The sequence below is a fragment of the Phocoena phocoena genome, chromosome 1, assembly GCF_963924675.1.
Source record: "Phocoena phocoena chromosome 1, mPhoPho1.1, whole genome shotgun sequence".
NCBI lineage: Eukaryota > Metazoa > Chordata > Mammalia > Artiodactyla > Phocoenidae > Phocoena > Phocoena phocoena.
In genome coordinates, this window is record NC_089219.1 from 87,314,726 (window position 1) to 87,332,921 (window position 18,196).

The 18,196-nt window shown below is 38.7% G+C and overlaps 1 protein-coding gene across 1 annotated transcript in view; it reads left to right on the top strand.

The window, feature by feature from the left end:
* The first annotated feature begins 516 nt into the window (after positions 1 to 516).
* The window catches only part of SNX7 (sorting nexin 7), a 97,161-nt gene continuing 79,481 nt past the window's right edge, over positions 517 to 18,196 (top strand). The window contains exon 1 of the mRNA XM_065886517.1: positions 517 to 737. Within this exon, the coding sequence (XP_065742589.1) occupies positions 558 to 737 (180 nt within the window). The 5' untranslated portion in view covers positions 517 to 557. The remainder of the gene's footprint in view (positions 738 to 18,196) is intronic.

Sequence of the window (18,196 nt, forward strand, 5' to 3'; positions counted from 1 at the left end):
AGTGAAATGACCACACAGTCCGGTCACTGGGTCAAAAATCAATTACAAAACAGAGGAGGTTTTGCATTAGCCTTAGTAAAAGACGGACTCGAAATCCACAGCCAAGAAAAAAAGGCAACTATTAAAACGCAGGAAATACAGTATTGGCTTTCTCTCTTGGCGAGATAGGTCGGCTGCTTTCCAGCCCCGCTGTGGATGCTCTGAAGTTCACGGTTCGCTCCGTCGCTTCTGCCCAGACCCCCGCCCCCGTGGAAGCTGTCGTAGGGTAGCCCCGCAGCCAGGTCCGCACGAGGACGCCCCCTTCCTACCTCCAGGGACAGCGTCCCTGGCCCCACCCTAGCCAGAGTCCGAGAGTCCCACCCCTCCGCCTCCTGCAGGCCCCAAGCCAAGTGGGGATGAGCCTGGGCCCCGCGTTCGCCCTGGCAGTTCCGCGTCTGCGCAGCGGACGTGGGGCTGGAGCGGGGCTGGCCGGGGAGGTGCAGGATGCGCGGGAGCCAATGGGCACGCTCGGGGGAGCCGGGCTGGCGGCGGCGGCCGGCGGGGCGCGCACTCTCGGGATGGAGGGCGAGTGCCGGGCACCTCAGGCGCGCTCCTCGGGCCTCCCGGCTGGGGGCGGCGGCGGGGAGAGCCCGGGGGTCGACGGCCCCCTCCCCGGCAGCAGCGGCTCCTCCGCCCTCCTGCAGGCCGAGGTGCTGGATCTGGACGAAGACGAGGACGACCTGGAGGTGTTCAGTAAGGTGAGGGCGGCGCGGCGGCGCGTCCCGGGAAAGTTCCAAGTCAACTCACGGAGTTGGCCCCGCCGTGCGGCGGCCGCCCCAGCGCGCTCGCTCGGCCCCGCTGGAGACTCGGAGCCGGGGCAGGGTGGGTCTCCCCCAGCTGCCCGACCCCGCCTGGCGGCTCGTCGGCTCCGGGGCTGCGTCCCGGCGGGTCCCGAATAGCAGCCGCTCCCTCGTCTGCACTTTGACCTTATGTTTGGCAGGGCCTTGGCTTCGTGGAGTCTGCAAAGTTGTGCTGTTTCCCCCTTTTCTCCTCTTCCCTTCTTTGACGCGGACATTTCCAGTGACAGTGCCCGAACCCGGGAGGCGGTGGCCCAAAATTGCCCCCGCCCCTGGCAGCTTCTTTTCAGGCGCAGCGAGCCCTGAACTCTGGGAGCGAAATCATCCGAGTCTAGAGAAATTATTCTTGATTTAGTGTTGTTGCTGGTTGTGGATTGGAGACTTGGGTGGCGCCGGAGGTGAGTCTCAAGTCTAGTGGGAAGAGGCGTGAGGGAATCCCTCTTCAGGAGAAAACGGTTCTTGTGTCCAACGGGGAAGCTCCTGCGCTGCGGAGCTCAGGATTTTTCAGATAGTCAGCTCCTGCTACCCAACCCACAGACGGCGCTTTCGTTTTTAAAGGTTACCTGGGGAAATCTAGGACCAAAGGGCCCTCTGAACTTGTAGGATAGTTGGAGAGAAATTGACAAGGGTTACTGGCCGACTTGTGCGTGTAGGCTGGTGGTTGTAATATTTTTTTTGGGGGGGGGAAGAAAAATACCATTCTTGCGGGGCCGTTCAATGCCACTGCATCTTCTCTCGTTGCTGTTGGCAGAAGACTTGAGATGGGAACATTGTATTAATTACTAAGAAGCCTGTACAGTAGGTAAATGTTACCTTGAGCTGTTAAGAAAAGCCAACAAACTTCACCGCTGCTTTATTCTGGGAAAGAAGTTAGAAAGTGAACAAGCATACTCTGACCCCAAAGAGGAATATGTAAAACTCCCCTTTTTTTTCCTTCAGGATTAAATGAAATGGTAGGAACAGTTGTATTTGGGAGGTTCAGAGAGAGTATCAGTTTTGTACCCTTGATGAAGTCACTTGACCTTTCAATGTGTTTAAATTCTAAAATAATGGAATTGTTTACACTTTTATGTTCCACACATATTTTATGTTCAGATCAAGGACAATTGGCCAGTTCTTGTTTATTGCCTTCTAAGATACCATTAGGCCATGGTATTAGTGTATGGGACTCTGCACTGTGAATCTTCGGGGGCAGGGGGTACGGGGAGAATGTAGGGAGTGGCAATTGCATATCAGAATCATCTGGGATGGTTTAAATTTGTCATGTGGTTTCTCTTTCCCCAGATTCTCAGTGTCCCAGCCTCAACTGAGAATCACTGTTTTAATGAACCTCCGTAGTCAGAGGCGGATTTTAGGTGAAGTTAATGAAATTTAACTTTAATTTAAATTTAACTGTGTTGTTGGCTTAGGCCTCTGTAAAATGTTGTAAGTTACTGGGAGTTGTACAGGTTCTAGGTGGAAAGGGAATGACAGATTGTAGCCAGAAGCATTTCTAAGTTGGCGTTTCTGGTGAGTTGCCTAAAGCTACCTCAGAAGAAAGGAATCTAGAACTCTATGGCTCCAACCAGTTGTTGAGATTTTTTTTCTCATTCTAAATAAAAAAATTGTTTTTCCACCGAATTTTGTGTTTGTAATTTTGTGTCCTGTTTTAAAAGGATGTAAGCTGCAGCACCATACTTAACCTCTGCTTTATTAAGCAGGGCATATAATAATGTGCAATATTGTATCTTTACCTTAATCTGTATGGCTGCTTTCTATAGAAGAGGGTCTTAACTTTTTCTAAGTGTCCAACACATGTAGTTATACAGCACTAGCAAGCAGGGTGGATCCAAGTGTATGGGCCTTGCCTGCTTCTATTTTAGTAAGTTGAATTTTTCAACCATTAACCACAGATAGACAAGCAAATTTAAGAAAGTTGTCTTCATTTGGCCTACTCTCTCTACTACTCCCTTTTTAGCCTGCGCCTCTGTAGAACCCTGCCACTGTCCAGCCTACCCTAAGATGTTATCAACCATTACTACCAAAGTGTACTAACTTTACCCTTTAGTACTTTGAGATTGACCATTTTCATATTCAGTTTATATTTACAATTGTAGTTTCTTATTTCCTTAGATTATTTATGAATATATATACCATGCCCCTGTCCAGAAGCTCTTTCTTTTTCTCTTTTTTTAATGGAAATATAGTTGATATACTATATTAGTTTCAGGTGTATGACATAGTGATTTGACATTTATATACATTATGAATTGATCACCATGGTAAGTCTAGTAACCATCTGTCACCATTATAAAGTTACTGCAATATTATTGACTATATTCTCTACACTGTACATTACATACCTGTGACTTAGTTGTTTTATAACTGGAAGTTTGCACTTCTTAATCCCCCCAACCTATTTCCGCCTCCCTCCGCCAAACTACCAGTTTGTATCTATGAGTTTTGCTTCTGTTTTGTTTGTTTGTTCTGTTTTTTTAGATCCTACAAATAAATGAAATCATAAAATATTTGTCTTTTTCTGTCTGACTTATTTCACTTAGCATAATATCCTTTGGGTCCATCCGTGTGGTTGCAGGTGGCAAGATTTTATTCTTTTTTACGGCTGAGTAATATTCAATTGTATACATATATACAACATCTCTTTGTCTATTCATCTATCAATGGACACTTAGGTTGCTTCCATATCTTGGCTGTTGTAAATAATGCTGCAGTGAACATAGGGTGCATACGTCTTTTAAAATTAGTGTTTTCACTTCTTCAGATAAATACTCAGAAGAGGGATTGCTGGATCATATGGCAGTTCTATTCTTAATTTTTTGAGAAACTTTCATACTGTTTTCCGTAGTGACTGCACCAATTTACCTTCCCATCAGCAGCGCACAAGGGTTCCCTTTTCTCCACATTTTCACCAACACTTGTTTTTTGTTGTTCATTTGATAATAGCCATTTGGATAGGTTTGAGGTGATATCGTATTATGGTTTTGATTTGCATTTCCATAGTGATTAGTGATGTTAAGCATTCTTTTCATTTGTCTTCTGGCCATCTGTATGTCTTCCTTGGAAAATTATCTATTCAGTTCTTCTACTCATTTTTTAATTGGATTGTTTGTTCTTTTTTGTTTATTTTCTTTTTCGTGATTGTTATTTTATTGAGTTGTATGAGTTCTTTATATATTTTGTATATTAACACCCTTATCAGATGTATCACTTGCAAATAACTTGTCCCATTCAGTAGGTTGCCTTTTCATTTTGTTGATGGCTTTCAACTGTGCAGAAGCTTCTTAGTTTGATGTAGTCCCATTTGTTTAGTTTTGCTTTTGTTGCACTTGCCTGAGGAGACAGATCCCCCAAAATATTGCTAAGACCGATATCAAAGAGCAACTGCTTTTGTTTTCTTTTAGGAGTTTATGGTTTCAGGTCTTACATTTAAGTCTTTAATCCATTTTGAGTTTACTTCTTTTTTTGGTATAAGAAAGTTGTCCAGTTTCATTCTTTTGCATGTAGCTGTCCAGTTTTCCCATCACCATCTATTGAACAGGCTCTCTTTTCCCCACTATATATTCTTGGCCCCCTTTTCATAAATTAATAGACCATATAAGCATGGGTTTATTCCTGGGCTTTCTGTTCTTTTCCATTGATATATATGTCTGTTTTTGTGCCAGTACCATACTATTTTGATTACTATAGCTTTGTAGCATAGTTTGAAACCATGGAGCATGATACTTCCAGCTTTGTTCTTCTTTCTTAAGATTGAATTGCCTATTCAAGGTCTTTTGTGGTTCCATACAAATTTTAGGATTGTTTGTTCCAGTTCTGTGGAGAATGCCATTGGTATTTTGATACGGCTTGCCCTGAACCTGTAGATTGCTTTGGATAGTATGGAAATTTTAACAATATTAATTCTTCCAACCCATGAGCATGGTATTGTCTTCAATTTCTTTGATCAGTGTCTTATACTTTTCAAAGTATAGTTCTTTCATTTCTTTGGTTAAATTTATTCCTATGTATTGTTTTTGTAGTAATTGTAAGTGAAATTATCTTCTTAATTTCTCTGATAGTTCATTATTAGTATATAGAAACACAACAGCTTTCTGTATGTTGATTTTTGTATCCTACAACTTTAATGAGCTCATTTATTAGTTCTAATAGTTTTTTTTTTTGACATCTTTAGGGTTCTCTATATATAGTATCCTGTCATCTGCAAACAGTGATAGTTTTACTTCTTCCTTTTCAATTTGGAAGACTTTTACCTCTTTTTGTCTGATTGCTATGGCTAAGACTCTCAATACTGTGTTGAATAAGGGCAACCTTGCGTTGTTCTTGATCTTAGAGGAAAAGCTTTCAGTTTTTCACCACTGTATATGTTAGCTATGGCTTTGTTACGGCCTTTATTATGTTGAGGTATGTTCCCTCTATACCCACTTTGTTGAATTTTTATCATAAATGGATGTTAAATTTTATCACGTGCTTTTTCTGTATCTTTTGAGATGATCGTATGATTTTTATCCTTCATTTTGTTAATGTGGTTTATCAGTATACATTTGCAGGTCAGAAGCTTTTTAAAGAGTAGGCTCTTTGGCTTATAATTATTCCTTTTTTTCTCACAGTACATTACAAGTACCTGGTAAATACATGTTAAGTATTTTTGTGTAAGATTCTGTGCTAAGGATTCTTTGGAAAAAAGAAATGCAAGATTCAGTTCTTGTTATCACAGTCTTGGAGTCCGGTTGGAGGATGTGACAGAAACTCTAAATGACAGTATAAATCAAGAGAGATGGAAAGTAAAACAAAGTATTGTTCTGAGTTTTCAGATACTCCAGTTAAGAGAAAATGATGCCAACTCTCAATAGAGCACAGGGAATGCAGAGGATATTGACTTAAAAGAACAAGAATAGATGTGGAAGGTAGGAGAACATAACTGATAATTCGAAAAAAGGAAAAGAAAAAGGATAAAAAGTGTAACAATAGTGTAATAATTGTTTTAGAACTGGGCCAAAATGAGATGAGGCTTGCAAAAAATTTACCTAGAGAAAAGGAGCAAACTTGTCTACATTTAAAAGAAAAAGTTATTTTTGGGGAAAAATAATATATTAAAATAAATTGCCTTTTTTAAAATTAAATACTGTAATGTGTAGAAGAAACAGCAGTTGAAACAGAGCGTAGGTAAACAGGTCACAGTGAAACACTGAGATGCTTATTTGTAACTCAGTAAATTATAGCTCTTATTATTGGTCTTTTAAATGGTATTCAGGACCATAAAGTGAGATCTATATCATTTAGGATAATCAGGGAATTTACAGATGTAATTATCGTCATCACCACTAGTCGACTTCGAGAAGTCATGGTATGCAGGCTTGGTACTCAAAAGCTAGAAATAGGTAAAAATTCTTTTCAAAAATAAGGGGGAAGAAAGGGAGTTCTGGAAGGTATAGACAAGTAGGTAGACAAGAAGGTATAGACAATTTCAAGCTCTAGTAAAGCTATCAAAGCAACAGAACTACTTAGTATATTTAGTATAAACACTTTGAAAAGAAGGAGGTGATCATTTTTAATAAGAATGGTGGAAAACTAAGATTGTTTTTAGGTAAATCAGAAGTATAACAATGTATATGTTTATTTGAACAAGCTTTTGAAGGAATCACTCATATTTTTGTGGAAAAGGATATTTTTGAAAGAATAATGAGCTATGGTTGTGGAGACAACCAGCTCATATATATATCAATATGTGTATATATATATATATATATATATATATATATATATATATGATCTCTATCAATCTGGAAATTCAGTGTAGTGATGGAGGGACAATTATACTATTCAACAATTCTCTCAAATACTTAGAAGAAGATATTGGAAGTCTGGTTATTAATTTTTCACATTTGTTGTCTGAACCATCTTTATTCAGTTCCTATTGTTTGCATCTATCATTCATGGCCAGGATAAGAATCAGAATTCTCTTCCATGATTTAAATGAAGAGAGTTTAATGCAAGGACTATTTATTTATAGCATTTTGGGCAAGTTTCAGGAACAAAGAAAGGATACTGAGGCACTTAGAGACTTGCAGTAGCAAAAAGCCTTTAGCACCCTTAGTTCTAAAGGGAAGAGAGATGGAAATAGTGTTGCTGGAACCCAATGAGAGTTGGAGCTGTGGAGAAGTGGCCGTTTCCACATGAGCTGTGTTTACACAGAGATGTAGCTAGAAATATGCCACTGCCTGAAGTGTGGCACCAAAGCAGGGAGGAAATGGGAGTATATTCCCTGAACTCCTCTTCTCCTGTTCTTGGATCTCTGCTTCTGGCCCCCACTAAGCAAGCTGTTCAGGTGATGGCATCCGTAGGGATCTGTCTCTTAAGGGACAGAGAATAGATGGATGAGAGCTGGAAGGGTGGGGGCGAAAAGAGAGAATAACCAGCATAATACATAATACTACAAAAGTGTGGAGAATAACTGGATAAAGACAGCCACATCACCACCTCCCATCCTGTATGGGCTTCTATAATGTGACCTGCCACCTTCCTATCCAGAGGTGGGATCTATGCCCCACTTATTGAATTTGGCTAGGATTGTGACTGCTTTGACCAGTAGGGTATGGTGGAAATGATGCTGTGCAACTTCCAGGGCCAGATCACAAAAGGAAATGAAGGCTCTGATTTTTTTCAGTGGGACAGTGTGCTTTTTGCCATGTAAGACATGCAACCTAAGGCCTCCATATTGTGAGGAAGCCCAGGCTACATTGAGAGAGACTACATGTAAATGTTCCAATCAGCAGCCTCAGCTGAAGTCTCAGGCGCCATCCAGCATTAAATGACTAACTTGTGAGTGAAAATGTCTAACATGACGTCAGCCCTCAGCATTGAGACATCAGATCTCAGCTGAGGCCCCACATACAATGGAGGAGAAACAACCCATTTCTGCTGTATCCTGTCAGAATTCTTGACCCTGTAAACCAATGTGCATAATAAAATATAAAAACAAATTGTCTTGGGATGGTTTGTTATACAGCAGTGGAAACTGTACCAAATGCTAATAGTCTGTATAACATAATCAGTCTTCCAGATTTTTGATAAATTGGAATACTGGGTTTAAAAGCAGACTATGAAATTTAATTGGGATAAATGTAAAGTCTTGAAGGAGGCTCTACTCATCTTTGTAAATTAAAATATAGCAAGACGTAAACTTAGTATTTAGGAGCAGAGACTCTGTAGCTACACTGCCTGTGTGTGAAATCCTGTCTCCACTGCTTACTAGCTTTATTTCCTTTGGCAAGTTACTTAACCTCTCAAAGCCTCAGACTTTTCATCCATAAAATGAGGGCAAATAATAAATATGAGAATTAAATGACTTACTAAATGTAAAGAGCTTATAAATAGTACCTGGCCCTTAGTAAAGCCTCTTGAATATTGATCAGTTATACACAGCCCCTGTAGGATCCTGCTGTCCAAAAAGAACGACAGTGATGGACATGTTCCAGCTCTGTCTGTTTAATGTGGCAGCCACTGGCCACATGTGCCGTTTGAGCACTTGAATTGTAAACTAGTACATCTGAGGAACTGAACATTTAATTGTGTTTAATTTGAATTAATTTACATTTAAATTTAAATAGCCACCTGTGGCTAGTGGCTACCAGTTTGAGGAGTACAGGTCTAACCAAATTAATATTTTATTACTAGCTTGGATTATGATTACTCAAGAAATATCCTTGAATCAATGAGTGGTTTTCTACCTTGGTAATCTGTACAGAAATATATAAAACACACACACACAGTATTTACATATGTATGCATGTGTGTAGTGTGGGCATATATGAATGTGTATGTATATATATACACACATATGTATGTGTGTGCATATAGAATGTGTAAGCATAGTGAATGTTTCTATGTATGTATATATGTAGTGTATGTGTGTATGCATTCTCAATTGTCTCACTTAAAACCTAGAATACACGATTAAAGCAGGCAAGTCATGTGTTCCCATTTCTCTGACCTTCATACTGATCCTACCTCAGTGGGTTTTACCATTTCGATGGTTACTCAGCCATAAAAAGAAATGAAATTGAGCTATTTGTAATGAGCTGGATAGACCTAGAGTCTGTCATACAGAGTGAAGTAACTCAGAAAGAGAAAGACAAATACCGTATGCTAACACATATATATGGAATTTAAGAAAAAAAATTGTCTTGAAGAACCTAGGGGTAAGACAGGAATAAAGACACAGACCTACTAAAGAATGGACTTGAGGATATGGGGAGGGGGAAGGGTAAGCTGTGACAAAGCGAGAGAGTGGCATGGACATATATACACTACCAAACGTAAGGTGGATAGCTAGTGGGAAGCAGCCGCATAGTACAGGGAGATCAGCTCGGTGCTTTGTGACCGCCTGGAGGGGTGGGATAGGGAGGGTGGGAGGGAGGGAGACGCAAGAGGGAAGAGATATGGGAACATATGTATATGTATAACTAATTCACTTTGTTATAAAGCAGAAACTAACACACCATTGTAAAGCAATTATACTCCAATAAAAAAATAAAATTAAAAAAAAAATAAGAGGAACCAATAAAGTAAAGGAAATTAGGGCTGATCCAGGATTCCTCCCACTAGGAGCTCCACTGTCTACCATCACAGTCCTCTTAGATGTTAAGTACTCTTATATTCCTCCCAGAGGAGGAAGAATAGGTGAGTGAAGTAGAAAGAAGATGAAAAATCCTCAGTTCTCCTGATGAATGAGCATATATGGTCAACAATAGAATTAAAACCAACAAGGAACTTGCAGGATAAGTTTGGAGAGACCTTGTATAAGACCATTTTATGCGCAAACATTCCTAGTGATTTTCAGTGACTGAATGATCAATATACCCAAATGACAAGGTACCTATTGAATCTGAACAAACAACATATTTTCAAGGTCATATGGAGTATTAATTGTACTGTAATTTGAACTGTTCATGCAACTTAAGTTCCATTCCACCCTCTGTATTTTAAAGGGCGAGTTGATGTCAGAAAATGGCAAAGGTATATTATGTCATCTATGGATACCAGTGCCCTGATCCTTGGAATGCTGTTTTGAGATAGAACCTTAGATCTAGTCTGGGCTTAGCAGAAAGAGGGCTTGGATCCATCAGCACTGTCTTTCATTGGCACAAGGAGTGGGGAGGGTTGCAGTAGTAACAGTCTCGCCATGCATTTGCTATCATGAAGGAGAATAAATTAAGGGTTTCACTGATGATATGTTCTGGCAACTGGGAAAAAAGGCTGGGAAGAACAAAATGTAGTTTAGCGACTTGGGCTGATTCTTTTAACAAACTTTATGAAGAGTTGTTATGATCTAGGTGGATTAAATGTTTATAGTTTTGAAGGGCAAAAGTAGAACCACTAGGTCAAGAGTATGTGGAGATCAGCTTTAGGTCAGTTTATGGAATAGTTTTCTAATTGAAGTTTCCAAAATGAAAGGGATTACTCAGCTAGGCCATAAATTTTGTCACTAAAAATGCTCTGGCACAAGCTGGATGACTGTCCCAGAGGAGAAGAGGGTGTGACAGTTGCACTGTCCCTTCCCGCTATTAAGAGGGAAATGAGGGCTTCCTGGTGGTGCAGTGGTTGAGAGTCCGCCTGCCGATGCAGGGGACACGGGTTCGTGCCCCGGTCCGGGAAGATCCCACATGCCGCGGAGTGGCTGGGCCCGTGAGCCATGGCCACTGAGCCTGCACATCCGGAGCCTGTGCTCCACAATGGGAGACGCCGCAGCAGTGGGAGGCCTGCATACCGCAAAAAAAAAAAAAAAAAAAAAAAGGGAAATGAAATTTTAGCATGCTAAACTTAACCACAGGAGCAATGGAAAGCCTTAATTAGGTGGTCCTACTCATCCCTACAATTTCATTTCCAAACGGAACTATGTTTCTCCATTCCCTAATTCTTATATTTCTCTTCCCACACCTGTTATCTTTTCCATCTGATCCTCTGCTAATGATGTGATGATTTCTTAGATATCTAGGATAAAATACTAGGTCTTACCTTCTGTTTATCCCTTTCACTCACTTTCCCTGTCCCCTACATATCTGAAATGTCCCAGTTGGTTTTATCTTCTTGGTATCTCTAGAATTAGTGCCTTCTTCTCGTTCCCACTGCTCCAACCCCAAGTAGTATTGTGTTTACATTTGAGAACCATTAAAATAGTTCACAAGAAGACACAAGGTCTTCTTTCTTCTCATGTTTTGCCTGTAGTCTGTCCTGTGTGCTCACAGAAAGCTGATGTTTACAGAGCACCCAGCTCTGAACATAAAGAACATATTGTCACATTGTGTCATTGAAGGCTCTTGGTGAGAATCTGTATTTTAACAGGATTCCTCAATGATTTATTTGCACCTTACAATATACTGTTGGGTCAACAAAACAAAATCCGTTCTGTTATTTACGGCCCGTTGTAAAGCGACTTCTTCCTTAAGAACTTCTTCATTCTCCAGCTAGAATTAATTTCTTCCCATAATTTCTTCTCTGTGCTCCCCATAATAGTGTTTTGAATCTTATAAGACTTAATACATTTTGCCTTATAAAGAGGTATTTGTTTCTCATCTCTAAAATCTTAATTGCTTGTCTATCTCCAATAAATTAAATTCCTTGAAGGTAGAAGAGTAGGAACTCTAAATGTTAATGGAATAAATACATTAATGAATGATATGGCCTGTGCCTTTTTTCATATATATGGACACAGTTATTGCAGTAATTTTCCAATCATCTGTTTTCAGTAAATTCAGTTTGTATTGTATTGGTCTTTCCAATCAGGTTACTAGACCAAATAGAATTTAAAACAAATTTGTCTTGACAAATGGTGAGTAAATATTATTGATGGATGACACAGAGCTATGTTAAGCGTCAATTCTGGACAAAAGCTCCTATTTAGATTTCATTAGAAGAAATAAACACAAAGCATAAGAAAACCCAAGGGAATCATTTAGAAACCTTCTTACTTGGGAAAAATAAATCCTTTGAAGCCAATAGCACCTGTCTCAATCAGGGGGCTTGGTTGCAAGCAATGGAAATCAACTCTGGCAGGAAAGGAATGAAATAGTAGCTCACAAAGTAGATTTGAAGGCTGGAAATGCAGATGCAGAAAGGGACAGGCACTAGCAGAAACTATACCCAGCATTATGGTTGGAAACAAGATTGGATGTTGTATAGCCAAAAGAAGAAAAAATCCATGAGAACCTATAGGAAGAAGAACTATAGAGTTCTTTTGTGCAGATAGCAGTATTTTATTTATTTGTTGGTCAGTGGCAATGGGGAAAATTATTACAAGTATCTTGGGAAAATAATGTTAAAAGACTTCAGATTTGAACTTAATAAAATATATTCTATTGGGTTTTGAAGGTGGAGTTTTATTTTTGCATTTTGGGGGTTCTGATAGTATGCTCTAGTATAACTCTGAGAGCCTGCTAGTTTTGCAAGTGACTAGTGTGATCAAAAGGAAACACAGATTCAACAGTTATGCAGTTGTAGTGTTCAAATTTATTTTATTCATGTATTTTTTAATTGTATCCCACACTTTTCAAAGAGGATATTAGACTAAAAGTTAAAATAAACATTTTTAGTCACTTTAAGAATATACTTTAAAGTTGTCTCAGTAAACAAATGGAGAGTTATGTGCTTAAAAGTTTTGTCTATTTTAAACAGAATATTTGAATAACTCTGACACTTCATATATCCAATCACGCTGGATAATGCAGTGCTACTTATAGTATTAATAAAAAAGGGTGTAGTTAGACAATCAAAATTATTAGCAAATACTGATATAAAAATCAGTAAAACACATCTGTGATAAAACAGAAGGTTAAATCAGTAGTTTCTAAAATTGAAACAAATAATTTTTTTTGGCCTTGAGAAATGCTTTGGTATAACATACCCCTTTTTAATTGTGTTTAACTAACTTTATTGAGGCGTAATTATATACCACAAAATTCACCCATTTTGGGTAGATGATTTTTTGTAAGTAAATTTACTTAGTTGTACAACCATCACTGTTAACCAGTTTTAGAACATTTTCATCTTCCACCTCAAATCCATCATGCCATTTCCAGTTAATATCCATTTTTACTCCCAGCCTTAGACAATTACTAATCGATTTTCTGTCTTTATAAATTTGCCTTTTTAGGACACTTCATATAAATGGAATTGTACTTTTTGTGTGTCTAGCTTCTTTCATTTAGCATATTTTATTTTTTTAGATCATTGTTTAAAAATTTTTGATATAAGAAAAATTTCATTTTAAAATGAAAAACAGAGATTACTGATTTACAATGAAACATTAGGAAAAGAAATTCTGTTTACAGTTAAAATGGAAACCTTATTATATGTGACCAAAAACTAAAGGCAAACTCTTGGTATGTGAGTTTTCAGAACTGGGGGGAAAAAATTCCTATTTTGTTCTTTTGTATTAACTCTGAGAAGGTTAAGTGTGTGTATCCGTGTGCATACATACATAATACATATGTACATATATATTTATATGTATTTAACCTGGTTGAAAGTTGAATGGTATTTTTTGGTTAGGTTTCACTAGATAATGCGGTAGTACAAACAGCCTCAAGATCTTAGTGGCTTACCTGCAATAAAGACTTCTTTCTCAGGTACGTACCTGTCAACTGTGACTGAACTGAGAGTCTGGTCCAGGCTTTGAGTCTGCTTCTTGTGTTTTCTTCATTTTGGGATCAAGATTAAAGGAGTGATGTTAATTGGGACATGTCATTCCTGTGGCAGAGGGAAAAGAATATGAGCACCGGTGGAAACAGGCAATGGCCTCCAAATCTTCTGCCCAGACACATGACACCATCCAAAGCAAGTCACTGGTCAAATTAACTGGGGTGGGAAACTTATTTTCCTTCCATAAGGAGGCACTGAAAGTTACCTGGTAATTGACCAGGAGGTGTATTCCTTTCATAGAACGACAAGGGGTTATTGGGAACAATCATAGCGGCTCCCACAGTGGTTTTGTGGCAAAATCATACGCAAATGGCATGTTGAACCTTTCTGAGTAAGGAAAACTAATTTTTTTTCTATGGAGTGTTAAATACAAAAAAGAAAAATTTCCACTAGATAAGAAATTACCCAAGCATAATTGAGATAAATGGAAAGGCATTAGTCATGATTAATAACCTCTTACTGGTTAATGCTCATGAATAGTCTGATTAGGATCATACAGACCCTTAAAAACCTCTAGCTGTGCAACAGATATCTTACTTTGGATTTCAGGTGCAACGTTCATTTATCATGGAGCTCTCCCTTCCCTTTTTTCAAGACCTATAAGATAAAAATGTGAATACTTAAAATTCTGCCACAGTAAACGTCAAAATGAGTTTCATTGGTTATATCTTCATCAAAGCCTGTGTTCTTCCCATTTGCCTCCTTTCTGGTCTCCCAACATCCTAAGTCCTTTCCTGCCTTAGGCATTTTTGGTTCCCCTGACTGAAATGCTCTTCCGTCAGTGTTTTTCATGGCTGGCTTCTTCTCACATCACCTCCTTAAAGACACCTTCCCTGACAGCTCTCTCAAAAGCATTCCTCTCACTTCCTGCCTTAACCACTTACTCCAGCAATTCATTCCACTTTATCTGGAATTTACTCCCCTGTTTATCAACACTTATTTATATCTGGACTTATCTTGTTTTTCTATATTTTTATTTGGTTATCATCTGTTACCCTCCCCGCTAACTATCGTGTAAGCTTCATGAGAGAAGGCACCATGCCAGCCAGTCTTGGCCACTGTTGTATCTCAGCCTAGTTGACATTCAATGAACTTTTGTTAAGTGAAATAAAGGTGCTATACTAGGTGCTTTTGGTGTGTGTGCATGGGTGGTGGTGATGGTAGTGGTGACTGAGTCTTGGCTCTTCCAATTAAGAAATAAGTGATTTGGGGAGAATTATTATTATCCCTATGGTACAAGCTTATTTATCTGTAAAATTCAGGTGATGATAATTGAGCTTTCTTTCTTCAGATTGTTGAGAGGATTAAATGAAATAATGCAATTGTATGGTGCTAAGGTGCATCCCTGGCACTTAGAAATGTTGGTGGCTGCTAACTGCTCAGGGAGTTGGTTGCCGAAGGTTAGAGCGGCTGTGGCAGTTTCTTAAAATAAGGCAACAAAATGAGGTTTTCAGCATCAGTTGACTGTTCCTTTTACAGATGATTTCTCTGTAGCGTATAATGCTGTTTGATAGCATTTTACCAACAGTAGAACTTCTTTCAAAGTTGGAGTGAGTCCTCAAACCCTCCCTCTGGTTCATCAACTAAGTGTATCAGTTTATGTAATATTCTAAATCCTTTGTTTTCATTTCAACAATCTTCACAGCATTTTCACCAGGAGTAGATTCCATCTCAGGAAACCACTTGTTTGCTTCTCATCCATTCAAGTTTTATCATGAGATTGCAGCAGTTCACTTCATCTTCACACTTCTAATTCCAATTTTCTTGCTATTTCCACCACATTTGCATTTACTTCCTCCACTGAAGTCTTGAACCCTTCAAAGTCATCCATGAGGGTTGGAATCAGCTTCTTCCAAATTCCTGTGAATGTTGATATTTTCACCTCTTCCCATGAATCACAAATGTTCTTAGTGACATCTAGACTGGTGAAATCCTTCCAGAATATTTTCAATTTCCTTTGCCTGGATCCATCAGAGAAATCACTGTCCATGGCAGTCATAGCCTTGTGAAATGTATTTCTTCAATAATAAGTCTTGAAAGTCTGAAAGTCCTTAATCCATGGGCTGCAGAATGGATGTTGTATTAGTAAGCATGAAAACATCAATCTCACTGTATATCTCCATCAGAGCTCTTGGGTGACCAGGTGCATTGTCAAAGAGCAGTAGTATTTTGAAAGGAATTTTTCTTTTTTTTTCTGAGCAGTAGGTCTCAACAGTGGTCTTAAAATATTCAGTAAACCATGTTGTAGACAGATGTGCTGTCATCCAGGCTTTGTGGTTCCATTTATAGAGCACAGGCAGAGTCAATTTAGCATAATTCTTAAGGGCCCTAAGATTTTCAGAATAGTAAATTAGCATTGACCTCAAAGTCACCAGCAGCATTAGCCACTAAGAAGAGCTTTGAAGCCAGATATTGACTTCTCCTCTCTAGCTATGAAAGTGTTAGATGGCATCTTCTTCCAATATAAGGCTATTTCATCTTCATTGAAAATCTGTTGTTTAGTGTAGCAACCTTCATTAATGATCTTAGCTGGAGCTTCTGGATAGTTTGCTGCAGCTTCTACATTAGCAGTTGCTGCTTCACCTTGTACTTTTATGTTATAGAGATGGCTTTTTTCCTTAAATCTCATAAACCAGCCTCTGCAAACTTCAGACTTTTCTTCTGCAGCTTCCTCACCTCTCTCAGACTTCATAGAATTGAAGAGAGTTAGAGCCTTGCTCTGCATTAGTTTTTGGCTTAAGGGAATGTTGTGACTGGTTTGATCTTCTATCCAGACCACTAACACTTTCTCCATATCAGCAATAAGGCTGTTTCACCTTCTTATCATTTGTGTGTTCACTGGAGTAGCACTTTAAATTTCCTTCAAGAGTTTTTTGTTTGCATTCACAACTTGGCTAACTGTTTGGCACAAAAGACCTAGCTTTCAGCCTATCTTGACTTTTAGCATGCCTTCCTCATTAAGCTTAATCATTCCTAGCTTTTGATTTAAAGTGAGAGTCTTGAGACTCTTCCTTTCACTTGAACACTTAGTGGCCATGGTAGGGTTATTACTTGGCCTAATTTCAGTATTGTTGTATCTCAGGGAATAGCAAGGCTCAAGAAGAGGGAGAGAGATGGGGGAACAACCAGTGGGTGGAGCAGTCAGAACACAAACATCAAGTTCACCATCTTATATGGGCGTGGTTCGTGTTGTCCCAAAACAATCACAGTGTAACATCAAAGATCACTGATCACAGATCACCATAACTAATATAGTAATAATGAAAAAGTTTGAAGTCGTATTGCAAAAATTACCAGAATGTGACACAGAGACATGAAGTGAGCAAATGCTGTTGGAAAAATGGCACCTATAGACTTGTTCAATGCCAAGTTGCCACAAACCTTGTAAAAAACATGGTATCTGTGAAGTGCAATAAAGTGAAGCATGATAAAATGAGGTGTGCCTGCATTCCCTGTGTGGCCCTCTCCAAGATTCTCTCTCTCTCTCCTGCTTAAAAGAAAATAATAATTTGAATTTTGTTTTTATCATTCATTTGGTTTTCATAAAAGTGATGGTCCTGAACTTAAAATGGTTTGACTAATGATATTTAGACTTTATGGTGCAAAAGCGATACACATTCAGTAGAAACGATACTTTGAATTGTGAATTTTGATCTGTTCTCGAGCAGTGGTAGATAAGCTTTCCTGGTGCTGGGCAGCAGCAGTGAGCCACAGCTCCATGTCAGCCACATGATCACGAGGGGAAGCAACCGATACACTTGACGCCATTCTGTACCCATAAAACCATTTGTTTCTCACTCTCAGACAACATTCAATAAAGTACATGAGATATTCAACACTATATTGTAAAACTGGCTTTGTGTTAGATAATTTTGTCCAACTGTAGGCTAATGTAAGTGTTCTGATCACATTTAAGATAGTCTAGACTAAGCTATGATGTTTGGTAGGTTAGGTGTATTAAATAAATTTTTGATTTATGATATTTTCAATTTACAATGGGTTTATTGGGATGTAAACCCATTGTAAGTCAAGGGACATCTGTATATGTATCTTGAAGCACTATTTGTTAAGGATTTATGTGAATTTGGACCTTGTATGTTTTAGGACTTTAAAAAATGATGTTGTCCTGTGTGAATTCTTCTCTGATTTGATCTTTTTTCTTCTAATATTTAGTTTGTGATATTTATCAATGGCCTTACATGAAGTTGTAATTGATTTTCATTGCTGTGTTTTATATATATATATATATATATATATATATATATATATATATCCATCCTTGTATGCATATACCACAATTTATCTATCCATTCTTATGGGCTGCCTTGAATGTTTTTGTACTTCCTTCGGTTTTGTCCACTACATGACTATATTTTAACCATAGAGATTGATTTATTCTTGCTTTAGATTTCTGTTTAATTTTGTGGGAAACTGAAAATTGAATTCAGTGACAACTCCCAGTACATTTGACTTATTGGCAGTTAGGTGGTGGTCAAATGCTGGTTCCTGTACTTAATAGCAGTTAAGAGTTTGAACAAGTGATTTAACCTATTTCCTCATTGGAAAACAAGAGGTAAAAGAGTACCTACTCAATAGTATTGCTAGCTGGTTTAAAAAAGGGAAAGAAATAGAACATACTCTATGGGGTTGTGATAAGGTTTATA